Source organism: Medicago sativa, chromosome 7 (genome assembly GCF_051527215.1).
Source record: "Medicago sativa cultivar Bolivia chromosome 7, Bolivia_mono, whole genome shotgun sequence".
Classification (NCBI taxonomy): Eukaryota; Viridiplantae; Streptophyta; class Magnoliopsida; order Fabales; family Fabaceae; genus Medicago; species Medicago sativa.
Genome location: NC_140755.1, coordinates 25,587,620 through 25,603,988, shown reverse-complemented (window position 1 = coordinate 25,603,988; position 16,369 = coordinate 25,587,620). Strand labels below are relative to the sequence as shown.

The 16,369-nt window shown below is 33.8% G+C and overlaps 1 protein-coding gene and 1 long non-coding RNA gene across 9 annotated transcripts; one reads left to right on the top strand and one right to left on the bottom strand.

Moving 5' to 3' along the window:
- The first annotated feature begins 3,131 nt into the window (after positions 1-3,131).
- LOC146905145 (uncharacterized) lies at positions 3,132-9,491 on the top strand. 8 transcript variants are annotated; one of them, XM_085724899.1, is made up of 10 exons: positions 3,132-5,551; positions 5,730-5,805; positions 5,979-6,081; positions 6,230-6,344; positions 7,505-7,617; positions 7,716-7,883; positions 8,042-8,131; positions 8,479-8,603; positions 8,738-8,870; positions 9,011-9,491. In XM_085724899.1, the coding sequence occupies exon 1, from the start codon at positions 3,584-3,586 to the stop codon at positions 5,459-5,461; it is 1,878 nt and encodes a 625-aa protein (XP_085581025.1). In that variant the 5' UTR covers positions 3,132-3,583; the 3' UTR covers positions 5,462-5,551; positions 5,730-5,805; positions 5,979-6,081; positions 6,230-6,344; positions 7,505-7,617; positions 7,716-7,883; positions 8,042-8,131; positions 8,479-8,603; positions 8,738-8,870; positions 9,011-9,491. The 8 variants fall into 8 exon arrangements, with proteins under 8 accessions (XP_085581025.1, XP_085581027.1, XP_085581020.1 ...); XM_085724901.1 differs by lacking the exon at positions 7,716-7,883 and having other exon boundaries at positions 8,061-8,131; XM_085724894.1 differs by lacking the exon at positions 7,716-7,883.
- A 4,490-nt stretch (positions 9,492-13,981) lies between these two features.
- On the bottom strand, positions 13,982-16,166 carry LOC146905144 (uncharacterized). The gene is made up of 2 exons (XR_015019790.1): positions 15,619-16,166; positions 13,982-14,284 (listed from the first exon to the last, which is right to left on the bottom strand). It is a non-coding gene; the product is annotated as an uncharacterized LOC146905144 (long non-coding RNA).
- Between the last annotated feature and the right edge of the window lie 203 nt (positions 16,167-16,369).

Here is a 16,369-nt window from a genome sequence, read left to right as displayed (position 1 = left end):
AAAGTCATCACATAATCGGGGATTCAAACAGAATTGGTTTTCTGAAAAATTAAGTAAAGTCATTTGGAATAGTGAAGAAATGTTGCTATGGGATGACCCTTAGATGGATGGGATCCCTCTAAGAAATAGGTATCCAGATTTATTCGTGGTGTCCAAAGAAAAAGATGCATTTGTTAAGGACATTGTAGTGTATGAAGGGGATGAGAGGGTGTAGAAATTTAGTAGGAGAAGAAGTTTAACTACGAGGAAAGGAGGTGGGTAGAGGAGCTGAAGGATAAAATTCAAGGGTTAAAATTGATATTTATTGGGGCGGATAGATGGACTTGGTCTAGAAGTTCGTATTCGGTAAAGGAAGCTTATGATTTAATATTGGAGGGAATGATGATTGAAAATCATAGGAACTTAATAGTTGCTTTGAATGGTCTAGTCCCGATGAAGATGGAGATAGTGGTGTGGAGGATGCTCCAAAATAGGATTTCAACTAAGGATAATTTGTTCAAAAGGGGTGTTTTGAACGAGTCACAGATTAGATGTATAAACGGGTGCGACGTGATTAAAAATATGGCTCATTTATTCTTTGAATACCCTACAAGTGTGGAGGTTTGGCAAAGGATTCTATCATGGTTGAAATTCTCTGCTGCTATGCATAATAATACTTTATCAAACTTAAATCAATTTGCAGGTTTATTAGGCAGTGGCAAAAAGAGGGAGGCACTTTCCAGCTTTATTTGGTTTGCATGTGTTTGGGAGTATGGGAAAGTCGTATGTAACGAGAAGACTTTTAAGAACATAAATGGGACGATGGATGAGATGCTAGAAGAAATAAAGATGTTGTCATGGAAGTGGCTAAAAGCCGAGATGAATGGATTTATATATTCGTTAAATCAATGGATTCTAAATCCATTGGAGCGTTTTTGATGTGTTGAAAATAAGTGTTGCGGTCTTGCGGATCTGTAGAGTTGTGGAGTTATGTGGTTACCGTGGTTTCAATGCTCGGCAGAAACATCAAGTTTGTATCCCAGAAGGGGTAGTTACAGTTGTATCAGGTTTCATGATTTTTCATTGTGTTGGGGGAGGTCTGTTTCTTTTTTGCTTTGCTGTGTATCTTGGCATATCTTATGCCATTTTTATTAATTAATATAATTTTCTTTGGCTTTTTTAAAAAAAAAAAAAAAATCACCAAAGCCATATCTTTGCATATCTTATGCCATTTTTATTAATTAATATAATTTTTTTTGGCTTTTTAAAAAAAAAAAAAATCACCAAAGCCATTTTGTTAATTTATTAGAACCAGGTTTCATCAATCCATTTGTTGTAGTAAAACCATTTATCATATTATTGTCTTGTGATCAATCTGGATGGAGAGGGATCAACAAATTAACAAATATTTTTAGAAAGTTAATGGTTTCAAAAGAAGTTTGGTACTGATATCTAGTGAATTAATTTCACTTACCGCTTTTCATATTAAAAACTTTCACCTACTGTTTTTGCTACAAATTAATTTAGTAAAAAAAACTAATGAATTTAGCCAAAAAAAATTAATTAATCACGTGAATAACTTATATATTTTTATTTTGAAAAAAATTGTTTATGTTGCTGTGAGGATATCAAATCACCAATTTCTTAATCATTCCACTCTTTAATTCTCCACCTCAACCATATTTGCCCATCCTAATTTCCATCAAAAAGGTTTTTTTATGCTATGATCCTAATCTCTATAAGATTGGAGTTTCAAGAAATGACATTTTTCATGAATATACTTTTTTTTTCTATTAACCAAGACAATCATTCTTCTATATCCAAATCTTTTTCGCGGTTATTTCTTAAGAGTCCTCCAAGAGAACAAACATGTCAACCTCTCTTGGTCTATCAAAGACATTCAACTTTTCCACCACCTCCTCCCGATCATTCTCTAGATGTTGATCCGACATTTCAACGAGAACCAACCCTCTTACCTCGCAGTACTTTCGGTCATAAATCTCCGGAGAAATATGATTATTCTAAACCCTTATATTTGAAAGTAACTTTAACATATGTTCTCATTCCTTATTCATATAAACAGGCTATAGAGCATAAATGTTGGCAAGAAACTATAAAAGCCGAACTTCTATAACTACGGGAAAAGAGAGAAATCAAACATGGGACATTGTGCTATGTCCTTCATCTGTTAACCCTCTTGATAGTAAACCCGTGTTCAATATAAAGATTTGTTACAATTGATCAATAGATCACTACAAGTCTAGATTGGTTGATATCAAATTCACCATATATGAATATATAAAACCAATTTCATGGTTTTGATGAAATTGAAAACTCTTTAAATTAGTAATTGAATTTGTGTGTGGTCAATTATGGGAGTGCAGAAATTGAGATCGGTCGAAAATGACTCATGCTTCCGATGCATTCTTGGGTTGCAGTTGCAAAAACTGAGTATCCATGAAAAGCTCATGTGAATCAATAGAACAAACAACTATGAACTTTGGAATAAACAAAATAAACAGTTTAGATTTAGTGTCAAATTAAAGTTTGACATTTAGTGTCAATTAATCCTGACTCAAATATAAAATGAGAAACTTAACATAATCACAACATCAAACTAAAAATATTTGGACACACCACAAAAATTAAAAGAGAAATAATTTTTTTTTTTTGGTCAAGTAGCCTAGCGGCTAGAGAAATTAACCTTAAAGTTGAATAAGTGGGGTGTCCGGAGTTCGAACTCTGGCCCTTGCATATAATATGCATTATCCCTTACCAAGTGAGCTAAGCTCACAGGGACGAGAAATAAATTAATCACATCATTTTTTACTTTTATCTTTAAACATTTCTTATTCAAGTGACCAACTTAGACTTTCACTACCTCTCAAACAAATATATGGAATGACATAAAAAAAATATATTTAATTCATAATTATTTTTTCAATTGAGATTAGATGGGTAAAATTTAGATAAAAAGTTATAAGTTATGAGTTAATAATATTTTGAACAAAACATTGGAAGCAGATCCTAGCCCTTGGATTGATCTAGAGAAGAAAAAAAGGCAAAATAAAAAAAAAAAAAAAAAACTGCTCACACTGTGTGAGTCACAGTCTTCTTCACCGAATGTTGATATTGCATCATCATCACTATGTAACTTGGTATTCTTTCTTCACAGTCACAGCCCCATCATCTTACCTATCTTCTCTCGGATCATATGTTCCATGCCCTTCTCTCTCTTCAATTCAATTAACAATAATTTTGTCATTTTTACACTCAACCGTTAGATTTAATCCAACGGATCACAATTGTACAGGAGAGAGAGAACAGGCATGAGGGAGGGGATCCAAGTCCACATATCGTCTCCTAAACCCCTTAAACCCCTGAATCAGGGACATCACCATAGTTAAACTTGTGGCCGCCGCCGCCGCCATTTCCGTCGTGTGTCGACCACTGTGTACCGCCATCTGTCATGCGTTGGCCGTGGACCGCACTTTCCGGAAAACAGCTCCGGACCTCGTCACAGGCCGCCGCCATTACCACCAGTTAGTTACAAACTCATCTTTTTCCATTTCATTTTATTCTTCATTTTTTTCATTCCCCTCTTATGAACACCATTTTCTCAGTAGCATTACGGCCACAACACCGTTTCATTCCACTCTTCTTCAAAATGCTATCAACACAAACTCAAACACAAACACACTCTCTCCAAAATAATGTCAATCCAAAACTCCCCTATGATTTAATCACCCTCGGCAGGTTCCTCCGTTCCTCGAAACCCGACTCATTCGCCATCAATCAAATGCTTCCGGTCTTCGCCCGCGTCATTGATCACTGTAAAACCCATCAAACAATACTCTCCAAGTTAGTATCAATTGGTTCAATAAACCTCTCTACCATAAACATAAACCCTAATCCATTTATAAACTTATTAAGAATTTTCTCGCGTTCAGGTAACCACGAATTACTTATCAAAACTTGTGGCTACATGGTTGAATTTCACGGTTTTCAAATTTCGAGTAAAACCTTTGCTTCAAATTTACTTATGGAGTCTCTGTTTAAAGCTTCTCAACCGAAGAACGCTTTTAAGATTTTCGGAGAAACAAGATCGCCTAATTTCCTTACTTTCAACATTGCGCTTTATCACCTTTCTAATATCAATGACATTGTTAATGTTACGTATGTTCTTAGAGAAATGTTGAGGTTGCGTTATTGTCCTAATGCGTCCACTTTTAGCGCGGTTTTGGATGCGTTTTGTAAGATGAATGCGTTTCGGCAAGTTTATCAGATTTTGGGTTTAATGATTGGTTTAGGGATTGAATTGTCTGTTAATGTTTGGACTGTAATGATTCATCAGTTCTGTAAATTGGGTAAGCTTGATGTTGCTGACGATTTGTTCGACAAAATGATTCAAAGTGGTTGTTCTCCGAATTCTGTTACTTATACGCCTTTAATTAAGGCGGTAATGGAATCCAACGATGTGACTCGTGCCTTACGTTTGGAGCAAAAAATGAACTCTGTTGGTATAGTCCCTGATTTAGTGTTTTATAATATGTTAATTGATTGTCTTTCAAAGTCCGGAATGCATGAGGAGGCAATTAGAGTATTTCGGCAAAAAAACTTTAAACCTGATAAGTATACATTTACTTCATTATTGTCTGCAATCTGTCGGTCTGAACAGTTTGATCTCTTACCCAAATTAGTTCAACGTTGCGAACGTATAAGTTGTGATTTAGTGTTCTGCAATGCTCTTTTAATCTCCTATGTTAAGGCTGGGGATTCTTCTCGTGCTCTTGAACTCTATGAACGTATGATTTCTGAAGGTTTTAAGCCGGATAAATATACTTTCGCTGGGCTACTAAGTGCACTTTATGCTGAAAACAGAAATGATGAAGCAGTTAAAGTGTATCGTGCTGTTATGATGGATCACATGGATGATGTTCACATCCATACTGTGATATCGAATGAGCTTAAAAAGGCTGGTCAGTATGAACAGGCTTCCGATGTTTTTATATCCGAAGCAGTTAAGAAATATCCTCTTGACAGTATAGCATATGGTGTTGGCATCGATGCACATCTTAGAAGTGGAAGAACTTTAGAGGCCAGAACATTGTATGACCAGATGAAGAACAATGGTCTGGAACCTAATTTTCAGACATTTAATATGATTCTTTTCAGTTCGCTTGAAGTAAAAGACCTTCAAATGGTTAAACAGTTGCTGAAAGATATGATTGATTCAAGGATCAAGTTGAGTGACAGAAATTTCTTCAACTTGCGTAAATTTCAATGCAATTGGAATTTGTTGACTGAGATGAGAGATTTGGGTTTATTATCTTCCAAGGTGATGAGAGATTTGGGTTTATTATCTTCCAAGGTGTTGCATGCTAAAAGTGTAAAAGCAAATTATAAACATTGTGCTGAAGTTGATACAGAATGCAACTCCAGTTCTGAAGATATGTCAGATGTAGCTGTGTCAGTTTGTTGAGCTCTTATTGTTACTATGTTGTGGTCAACGTCTGATTGAAGGTTCATTCAATCCGTATATCATAAAACTCGGCAAGCTATCCACAAACTGGTACTAGTTATCACTTATCATGTCTTATATTCTTAATTTGTATTTTTTTTTCTGCGAGGAGGGATACATATTACTATTTTCCGGCTAATAATAAATCTGTTGGAGTGCTTGAGTCTTCATGTATCCTGTGTTTGTAACCCTTATTATTTGTCATTGTTTTTGGTCTGGTTTTTGCAAGATTGCACACATTGGTTTAGTGGTGGCTGATTTCAAGGACATGTTTGATTGAAACTCCAAAGTTTGAACATATCATGGTAAGTTTGGTAGTATGTACTGTACATTACTTTGATTTACAATAAGCCTCAAAATTTCAAGTTTGTTTCACATCATGGATTAATAGTCTTCCGTGTTAAATTTTGTTAGTTAGGTTACTCTATAAGGAAGGTTTGTATCTCATGAATGTTTGCCTCCTTTCTGATTAGATCAGTGTCCTAATTCCCAAGATATTGCTACTTCCATGATGTCCATGTGATGGTGGACCCATGTCCAATGACAAAGTTGATTAAATCATGAAGTAACCACCTCAAGAGGTTATATTCTCTGTCACACCTGATACCTAACAATCTTTACTTTCCATTACTGGAAGTGATTTTGTCTTCCATGTTCCTGTCTCTGCACTGAAAACTGAAATGTCATTTTCTAAACTCCACCTGGTCTTCCATGGGTTCTTGGTTTTAGGTAAAGACAGCCGAGTTAAGCAGTAAGAAACTCCACCTGGTCTGCTGATAGGTTCCTGGAAGTTTATGCATTAAGCTATGGTTTCCAAGAAAAGGGCCTCCTTAGTGGTTCTTTGGTAAGTTCTATGCTGTTGATATTTATAGCACGTATATATGATCAGAACTTATGCTTATTAAAGTAATCACTAGTGATGATTTTCTCTGGCTATATAAGCTTCTTTTATTTTGTTATGAATATATAGTAATTTTGTTTCAAAGATGAAAACTACTTTTGGTAATCAAAACAACTCTTTCCATAAGAATCAATACCTGAAGTTCAAGAATAGCGACCCATCTGTAATCTGTTCATGCAAAATTCTTTGAGCTTTTTGTTTCTAAGAAGATGGCATGTTCAAAATAAGATTTAGAAATATATTAACTAAATCAGACCATACCAACCCATTTGAAGTTAAAGATCAAGCCTGTCATATCAGAACCCAAAGGGTGAAAATGTTATTAGGTTCACTGCCGTTGATGTCCTAGAATCTAATCCAACGTTGGAAAAATATTAGAAATCTCAGGAATTGAGTCATATCTTCAAATTTTAGAGCATAATAACTGGACTTGATTTTCAAATGAGACCAAAACCGCTAAAGAGCATATTTTGAATAATGTAAAGTTTGTGAATAGATCAACTCTATTGTGAAGGGGAAACCTTTGGATGAGAGATTCTCTCCTTTCTGTCAAAGTTTTTAATAAAGTGTTCTTTCTTTGTAATAGACTCGAGAAGGATGGAAAGCTCAAGATAGAATTACTGTTATATAATATCTGAATATTGAGTATCAACTTCTTACAATAGCTATATAATATTAAGACAATGGATGGCGTAATCACTCCTTGCAGTAATGACAATTACAAGAAATATGAAAACAATATTCCCAAGATGAGAATACCACTACTGGTGTGAGAACTGCTAACACTCCAATCCAATTCCCCCCTTGCATCATGTGTGACCTCCTCCTTTAAACACCTCTCCTTCACTCACTCCCATGCTTCCCTCCACTCCTTGACTGCCACGTGTGCAATTAATTATTCCCTCTGTCCCCACCAGCTCCTCATTCCCTTTTTTACCCTTCCTCCTATACACAAACTTCACAGGCCTATCACTTTGGAATTCTCCTAACAAAGTGAATCACCTATTTGTTGTTTATACACTGGTAACATTGATTTATTGAGTTATTTGTTAGAATGCAATTGATGACGTTATTCTGTTCTTTTTCTATTGTTTATGGTGCAGACAAAGACATTATAGAGGAACCACAAGAAGATATGGCTTGTAGATGCAAAAGTAGTAGAAAACATGATGAGTTTTACTCGACTTTGAAAGTCGATATGTGTTATTTTTATTTGGTAAGTTTTAGATCTTGTAAAGTGTATTGTTAATTTGTTAGTGATTGTTGCATTTTAAGCTCAGTTTTATAGTGCGAAATTTGTTTGATCCTCAAAAGGTACATTGAGAAGGAGTGCCATTTGAAAGGCGATCCTAGATTACTTATCCTTTACTTTTCATGTGGCGGTGCTGCAGTGGATCTGAAGATTTAACTCATCTCTTCTATAACACCGATACTTTCCATATACCTGCTTTTCAAATATATTATCTCTTTGGCATTCTTGAGGTTGAGAGGCTGATACTAATTATTTGTCTGCCGATAATTAGTATTTAACTCTGATAAATATATCACTAGTACTATCCATATATTTTCTTTTCAAAGTTCCTAATTAACTAAAATTTTGTTGTTGATTGATTAATGAAGACATTCTTAAATTATTGCAGCCTTATGGATTTAATGTAGGCCAATCTGAGAGAGTAAATGTCCTAAAAGGTTTGGATTTAGGAGTAGGAGGCATGCAAGTTGGTGGCCAGGTGAGAAGTGATCATAGCAGCAAGTATATCTCTTTGTTCTGTTACAAATTTCAATGAAATCCTTACAATTAGTAAATGGAAGCTTCACTTGTGATACTATTGGGCAACTGCATTGAATTGGAATTTATCTTACTCAAGATTTTGGTTTTGTTTTGCTTCATTTCATTCAGTTAACTGCCGTATAATTATTCAAGTATTTTACCTTTATACCTTTAGACAAAAATATTTTACTATTAGCATTTGTACCTATACTTCTGCATAAAATGGGTGAAAATTGTTTAGTTTTAGATTTAGATTTGGATTGGATCATATGCTCCATAAACATTAATTTAGTTAGTTTTATCCAGCAACTGTTAATTGTCCCTTCCGAGCTGACCTATGGACACAAGGGAGTAGACATCGAAGTTCTCAAGACTGAGCATGTAAGTTCAGAAATGCAGATAGAGTTTGCTCAGGAAGTCGACATCATGAGGTTTGTTGTTTTAAATTTTCTCATTCTTTTACCATCTGAAGTCTGTCTACTTGTTTATTAAGATAGTGATTTTGCATGTCAGAAATGTTAACCATGCCAAAAAGTATGCTACACTCACTGAACTACTATTTCAGCCTCAAGGAATATAGGAGTTTTGCATCAAACTGGTCTATTTTGACAAGGGCTTTACTGTGTTTCTTTCGGGAAAGGAACAGGAGATTCAGTTGCAAAGAAATATGAAAGTTGCCTACTAGAGCTGTTAACGAGGTATACGAAAAACTGGTTATTGTTTTTTTTAATTTTTTAACATTCAGAGGAAGGTTATAGTTGCCTACTACAGCTCCGATTTGTGCATACTGTTGAGTTAGATATTGCTTTTAGTTGCGCTGAACAAGATTGTATATCAGATGTACAGACCATACCAACACATAAAAAGATCAAGCCTGTCATGTCACAAAGCAAAGGCCGAAAGTGTTATTAGGTTCACTGTCGTTATCGTCCTAGAATCTAATCCAACGTTGGAAGAATACTAGAAATCTCAGGAATTGAGCTATACCTTCATATTTTAAAACATAGTACCTGGATGACTTGATTTTCAAATGAGGCCAAAACCGCTAAAGATCTGCAACTCAAAAAGTAGTGTTGCTGCTAGCCATTGGAAGTTCAGAAGTACCGCTAAAGCACCTTAACATGTTTACTTATTTTAATTTTCATTTATATCATTGTTGACTTATTTTAGCATCAACCAGAACTTCGTTTTTTTTTTTTTTTTTTTTTTTAATTTTTTTATGTTGTTGTACTTGTACCTACACTTGTAATTTGTAATTTTTGATAAATGGATTATATATATTTTAGAATGGATAAAATGGCAGAGCAGCTGACTTACAACAGGCAAGAATTTCTCTTTGTTACATCTATCATCGTATATTATTTTTTAGTTTATTTGTTTATTATTCTCATTTTACAATCCTGCATTCTATTCTCCGGTAAAATCTTTCAAATTTCTATCAAGCCCTTTTTCCTTTTGCAAAACATTTATGTTTTCCACTTTGACCCCTTTGAAAGACCAGAGACGCCACTTCATCATTTTGGTGTTGAAGAGATGCAGTGCTCTGATTGTGGGAAAGATGAATTTTTTAAAATTTTGATTCTTTCTCGTCTTTGTCTCTCACATGTTGAAAGGTTCAGTTTGATTTTTAATGTAGCAGATACTCAGGACAAGGCAGCACTGTTTTGCTTTATGTTTTTTTGTCCAGTCCTCTATTTTTCAGTTTCACAACTTTGTTCCCATGTGTGAGTTTAAGCGAGTTTAATCGCAATTTAGATGTGCAAACTTGTTAGCGGTTCCCATTTCATTAAATTTCAACTTTACAAGCAAGTTGACTCGAAACTCCTATCAAGACCTGTAGAAATCGTACAATTCTACGAGTTAACTTGTGATTTAAACAACCTTGACAAATACCATATATTACAAGTGTTTGTCCGATAAAAAAATCAGAACACAAATATTACAATTATTACGTGCAATTCTGAATTGATTTAGATAAAACGTATTTGGTGATGTGCCTCTGTCATTGATTATATCTATGGAGTTTTTGGATGAGCAATTTGGTCCTTGTTGCTAATGATTAATTGAAGAGGGTGAGGATCACTATAACTCCAGCAGAGTCTGACTCGGAACATGCCCAAGTTCATGCAGTAATTGGCAGATTAAAAAACTGCATGTAATTCCACTATCTATTTCATACACGATAAATATCAGTTGAAATTTAATGACACAATTAGGAAGTATCCAGTTCGAATATGAATGAGTATGTCGGTCTAATAATATGGTCAATTGAACACTTAAAATTTAACAATTATGATTATAAAATGAAAGAAACTCAATATCGGTATTGTCTCATCAAACATTGAATTGAAACATAATATGATACATTTAGATTATCACGGTGACCTAATTGACCCTAAAAAATTTAGAATATGTTTCATGGTCATAATAAGATTTTGAGCCGGATAAAAATAATAAATACAATCATATCATGTGTTTGATGCTCACATGACAACAACCAAATAACATTATGTTGTTCTATTATACTTTTTTTCTTAAATATTATTTGTTCTATTATATTTTTGGTACATGCATGATAATTACATGATGAAATATGTATCATATTTAGATAGATACAAAACGTCCCACATGAAACTCTATACTTGTAGGCTAGCTTATATCATAGTGACAATTTGAAAGCAAAAGAAAGAGGTCCCACATCGGAAAATTTGTGAAATGTAGAGATTGACTTAGCTATAAAACCAACGCATTCTTTGTATTCTGTGAAATATGACTTTGCTGATGACTTTGCTGATGAGTCAATTGACAAATGCATTATATATTGCATCTCCTTCAGCTTTGTTAGTGTGCCATTTTTATTTTGTGTGAAATGGGGTTGAGAATTTATCTGAGGTGACTTTATGTCAAATTTGAGAGCAGATAAAAAAGAGACACCTCTCTTTTAAATTTGACAGTCACTTCTGATAACTTCTTGAACACCTGATCTTATCATCTCTTCTCTATCTTTGGAGCTATTAATTTTGGTCTTTGTAGACCTTATGCATTAAAAATTGTTTTATTTATAAATTTATTGCAAATGCGTGTCTTTCAAAATTGCTCAACAGGTGTTTGTAATAATGTCTTATAGAGATAAATATTTTTAATTCATGGAGTTCAATAATCATGGGTTGAAAAAGTGTCACTACAATGTTGATTGTGATGTTTTGGTCAACATTTGTTCAATAATCATGTTTTTTGCCATGGGAATACCTCTTTGTTTTAAATTTGTCATGGGTCTCTACTTATAAAGTCTTGAACACCGCATCCTGTTTTCTCTTCTCCATCTCCGGGAGTTAGAGTCATTTATGGTCTTTTATTACAGACCTTATGCATTGAAATGTTATGGTAGAAAAACTGTTTGAGAAAGTCCTTCAAACATCTATAGGCTCAGAAACAGTTGGACAGTATTCGTGAAAGGAGTGGCGAGGTTTGGAGAGTTTAAAATGTAAATTGCAAAAATGACTTTTTTGTTAGTAGATTTATTTGGTGGACTAATTTGACCTACGAAAATCACATTTGATGATTATACTAACTAAAAATATATCCAAGGACCAAAATGACTAATATTAGAGAAATTTGTGGATATTTTTGCAGTTTCGATGCATTAATATTTATGACATTATTTTTAACTCCACCTGGTGTACTCATAGCTTCTTGGATTTGGTTAAACTCAGCCTAGTTAAGCAGTGGTTACCTCATACCTGGTTTGTTCTGTTGAACTGTTTCTATGAGATTTTCATCGAGATACCTCTTTGATTGTTCTTTGGTAAGTTTAATTATGTTCATGTTTATAGCAGCTATATATGATCTGAACTTATGCTTAATGAAAGAATCGTTGTGATAATTTACTTTGGCTAATCAAAATAACACATTCAATAACTATTATGTCACAAAACACTGGTCGAAAATGTTTATACTGCCTTCGTCGTCCTAGAATCTAATCCAACATTGTAAAAATACTAGAAATTGCAGGAATTGAGTTATACCTTTTTAGCACTAAAAATACCGCTTTCGTCGTGCTAAAACTACTGTGACTAGATTTTTAAATGAGACCAAAACCACTAAAGGTTTCAATATCGAAATCAAACAATCAGCAAATCATATTAAACAATATAAAGCATTTAGAGAATGAATGCATGTATACAATAATTGTGGTTTCTGATGTAGTGGTTTATTTTTTCTCATCTCCTTCGATCTCATGATGGATTTTAGATTGGATCATGATTAAAAGAAGGTTGAAGCATTTGTTGGTTCAAATACCTATTATATTGAGATTCAGGGCATTCTCATAAACTGCTATCTTTAGCCTCATTTTCACCGGGAAATGATACGTTACTTAATGGCATGAATCATTTTTAGCATTCAAGGTGCAGCCCTTGTGATGCTGAAAGAATTTGTGCTTGCATTATTTAAAATGTTTATGATTACCTCCATTTGGCAAATTTACATATAAAGCTTGGTTACTAACTAATTATCTGAATTAATTCGTATTGGTACTTTGTAACTTTGTTATATTTCAATTTTTTCTCAGCTATATGCAAAATTGTTAAGTGATAAGCATATATAGATCTTCATATAACATGATTAGAAAGCTGATGATACAATAATGACGTCACAATAATGTACAATAGAAAATTAAGGGTATTTAACATTAGAAATCTCTATCCAGCAATGACGTCACTAATTGTGTTATGACCTAAATGTTGAGTCTATATTTCATTCTTGCAATTAAAACAGATAGGATAGACTGCCAATACTTTCTTTAGACTGATACTTTGAGAAAGTTCATCCCTATTGCACACGTGTTCGCTTCGCTACATCAAATTTCATGCTCACCTGCCTACTTGATTGTTTTATACTTATTTTTTCTTATTCTTAATTTACAGTGATGTCTTTTATGTTTCCTGTAAAAAAAATCAAATTTCAAACGAGCAGTTTTTCCTTCTGCAGAACAATTTTGTTTTCCGCTTTACCCCTTTGAGACCAAACATGCCACTTCATCATTTTGGTGTTGAACAGATGCAGTTCTCTGATTGTGGGAAAGATGAAATTTTTTAAATTTTGCATCTTTTTAATCTTCGTCTCCCACATGTTCAAAGCTTCAGAGGACAAGGCTTTAGTGTGCCGGTGCCAGCGAGCATTTTTGCAGGACTTCATATTGATGTTTAAACTTATCAAGGTTATTAGAAAGTTTTAGAGATAGAGATTGTTGAAATAGGAAATCTGGAGTTTTGTACTGAATATAGTTTAATATCACAATCATAGTTTTCAGCCGGTTGTACATACAGGAACTTCAGTTCTTCACATAATTAAGGCACTCAATTATGTGTGTCAGATTAGCTAACTGCAGCGTTTTTAAATAGCCGATATCGTGGCACTATACCGCTATATCATAGCAGAATGTGGACAAACCGTTATTGTTCTGTGATATGCTAGTTAATACAAAATCTTGTCAACTAGCCGCTACAATGGCGCTATAGCACTATTATATTGCATAATAGCAGAGTTTTAACAATCTTTTATTTCCCACTATCTGATATTGACAACATTGGCTAACTGGCACAACTAGCAAAGTTTGTTTAGTTTAACAACAGGTTATCAACAATGTTTATAATTACTTCTTCCACATTTATTTTCGCCATTACCGTTGTTTGAGCTCAGAGCTACAAAGATCACACTATTTGTCACGACCCAAAGTTCAATATCGTGACCGGCGCACGAACTAGAGCATCCTAGTCCGGCAAGCCTATTGACGACACTTGACAAAGTATAATTTAAACAATTTTCAAATTGAATTTCACTTAAAATGATATCCACTGAAATTTCGACAGAGTATCCTCTATATTTTGAATAATTTCCAAGATATGAATCCTGTCTATATACTTGTATTATCAGCAGAATCTCAAAATGACATAACTAGATGTTTATTCAAACTCAAAACAAAACATTTGTCGACTACCAATAGCTGCAAATACATCGACCATTCAGTTTATACATAAAGGAGACCTACCAAAGAATGACATTGACATATCTTTAACTCTGCTACAAGCTTTCTACGCACTTGACTTTGAATCTGAAAAAAAAATAAGAAGAAGGGGTAAGTCATAAAGACTTAGTGAGGAGACAACAATCACCGCCAACTAGAAGGGAAACACACATGGGCACGAGTAATTAAGTTTCTCAAAATCTAATGTTCATTTACAAACTAGCAACCGAATAAAATTCTATTAATCCAAAATCAAATAAGAATATTTCTGAGTCCAATGTCGCCGACATAACAAATATGTTGCTCTTAGCTTGTTTAACCAAACTGTAATAAAATGAACCAAATTATTAAGGACATTTTTATAACACCTTTTAAACCGTGAGTTTATCCTTCTGGTACAACCTTACTACAAGCCATCACATATCTAACATTTAGACGCAACATGAATATTTCTGCTTGCAATTACTTTGTATCATTGTACGTGAAAAGCAATATCATGAATAAGAGTATTTCTAATCTCAATGTTGTAAAGAGGTGAAAATAGGATTACAAACCTTTAGAAAATATATCGCCGAAAATCATAACAAAAGCCTTTAAAAATATATTGTCGAAAATCTTGATAAAAGTCTTTAAAGAAAATATAGAAAACTCCATTTAGTAAAAATAATCAAAATGGGTGAATCGAGAACTAGCTCCATCTCGTTGATAGCCCTCTCCTCCTAATGGTGGCCTTTCCATAGGGGCGGCTCCATCTAATGGATAGCTCTTTTCTCTCGACTCAAAACAAAGTATAAAACATTTTCAATTAGGGAGTTAACCTCTCATTGATAGCCCTCTCCTCCTAATGGCAGCCTTTCCACTGGGGCGGCTCCATCTAACGTAGTAACTCCGCCTAATTGAAATCACATACTAGGTGCACCTAGGTCGTCGTCATTATAACCATAATTTTCAAAACACCATTCTTAAAACACAATGCTAAAACCATATTTCACAACATAGCGCAACTTATTTCAAAATATGTATCATCAATACTCAATCGAAAGTCTACTACTTATAAACATAAGTAAATCCAAATTCAAATCCAATTCAGCGTACAAATTAATATCAACCCTTTCGTAAACGCATATTAATATCGAAAATCCCGAGAACATATATCTCAAAACCTTATTTCTTCATTTCTCAAAACTCATGTCATAGTATAGGCAACCAAACCTCAATTGCAAAACCTTTGCTCAATAAATCATAAACAAGTTCAAATAGAGACCATATTAATATTCATGACCTTAAACATATATTTCAACGACAAGAAAATGTTCAAAGGGTGTGCTTCCCGTTTTGATAAATACTTTAACTTATAAAATCACCAAAATATCAATAATAACGATAATTAAAATAAATGATAATGATTGTCATCAACTCACAGTTATGATGAATCAACTCAATTGCGCTGCAACAACTCCTTATTGTACAGAAAAGACAGCAACAGTTCCCTTCTCCTAGCCTTCTAAGTGCATCGACTCTAGCCTCTAAATCTCTTATTTTGCTTCAATCTTCAAGTATTAACATTCTTCTAGCTTCCATCAAATTTCTAGCTACCAAATCAACTCATAAGTATGGCTTACAAGCCCTCAATGTAGGCCACAAGAACTAAAACGAAATTGGGGTTTGATTTGTAGTTAGAATAAGTTTTCTAGTTCTAAGAAGAATTGAAAGATGGTGATTCGGTGACTAACTAAAGGAACATAAGTGTGATGCTAGATATTGGTGATTTGGGGTTGTACTTGTTTATCTCCCTTTTCATATACTATGGTTGGCTATCCTATCCTAATCTATTAATGACTCTTAAGTTTGAAAATTGATGGCTTGAATAAGAAAATGTAGAAGAATGAAATGAAAAAGGATGATGAATCATGGGGTAGTGGGAACAGAGAGAAAGGGGAAAGGTTAGATGGAAGAGTGGAAAGAGAGAGAAAACTCTCGATTCTTCCTTACATAAATATATAAATAAATAAAAAAAATCTTTTTTTTTTGTACACATTTTCTTTTTCTTTCTTTTATTTATTTATTTTATTTAAAAAAAAAAAATGAGACGGTGCGTTTCACTATTATTATATCACCATGTTCTGTTTGGTGAAACTTTATTTGACATGATTGTTTTTGTGTTTTATGTTG

Bases quoted from the DNA above. Each gene is read 5' to 3' on its own strand.
- LOC146905145 (XM_085724901.1), top strand. From the start codon at position 3,584: ATGAACACCATTTTCTCAGTAGCATTACGGCCACAACACCGTTTCATT.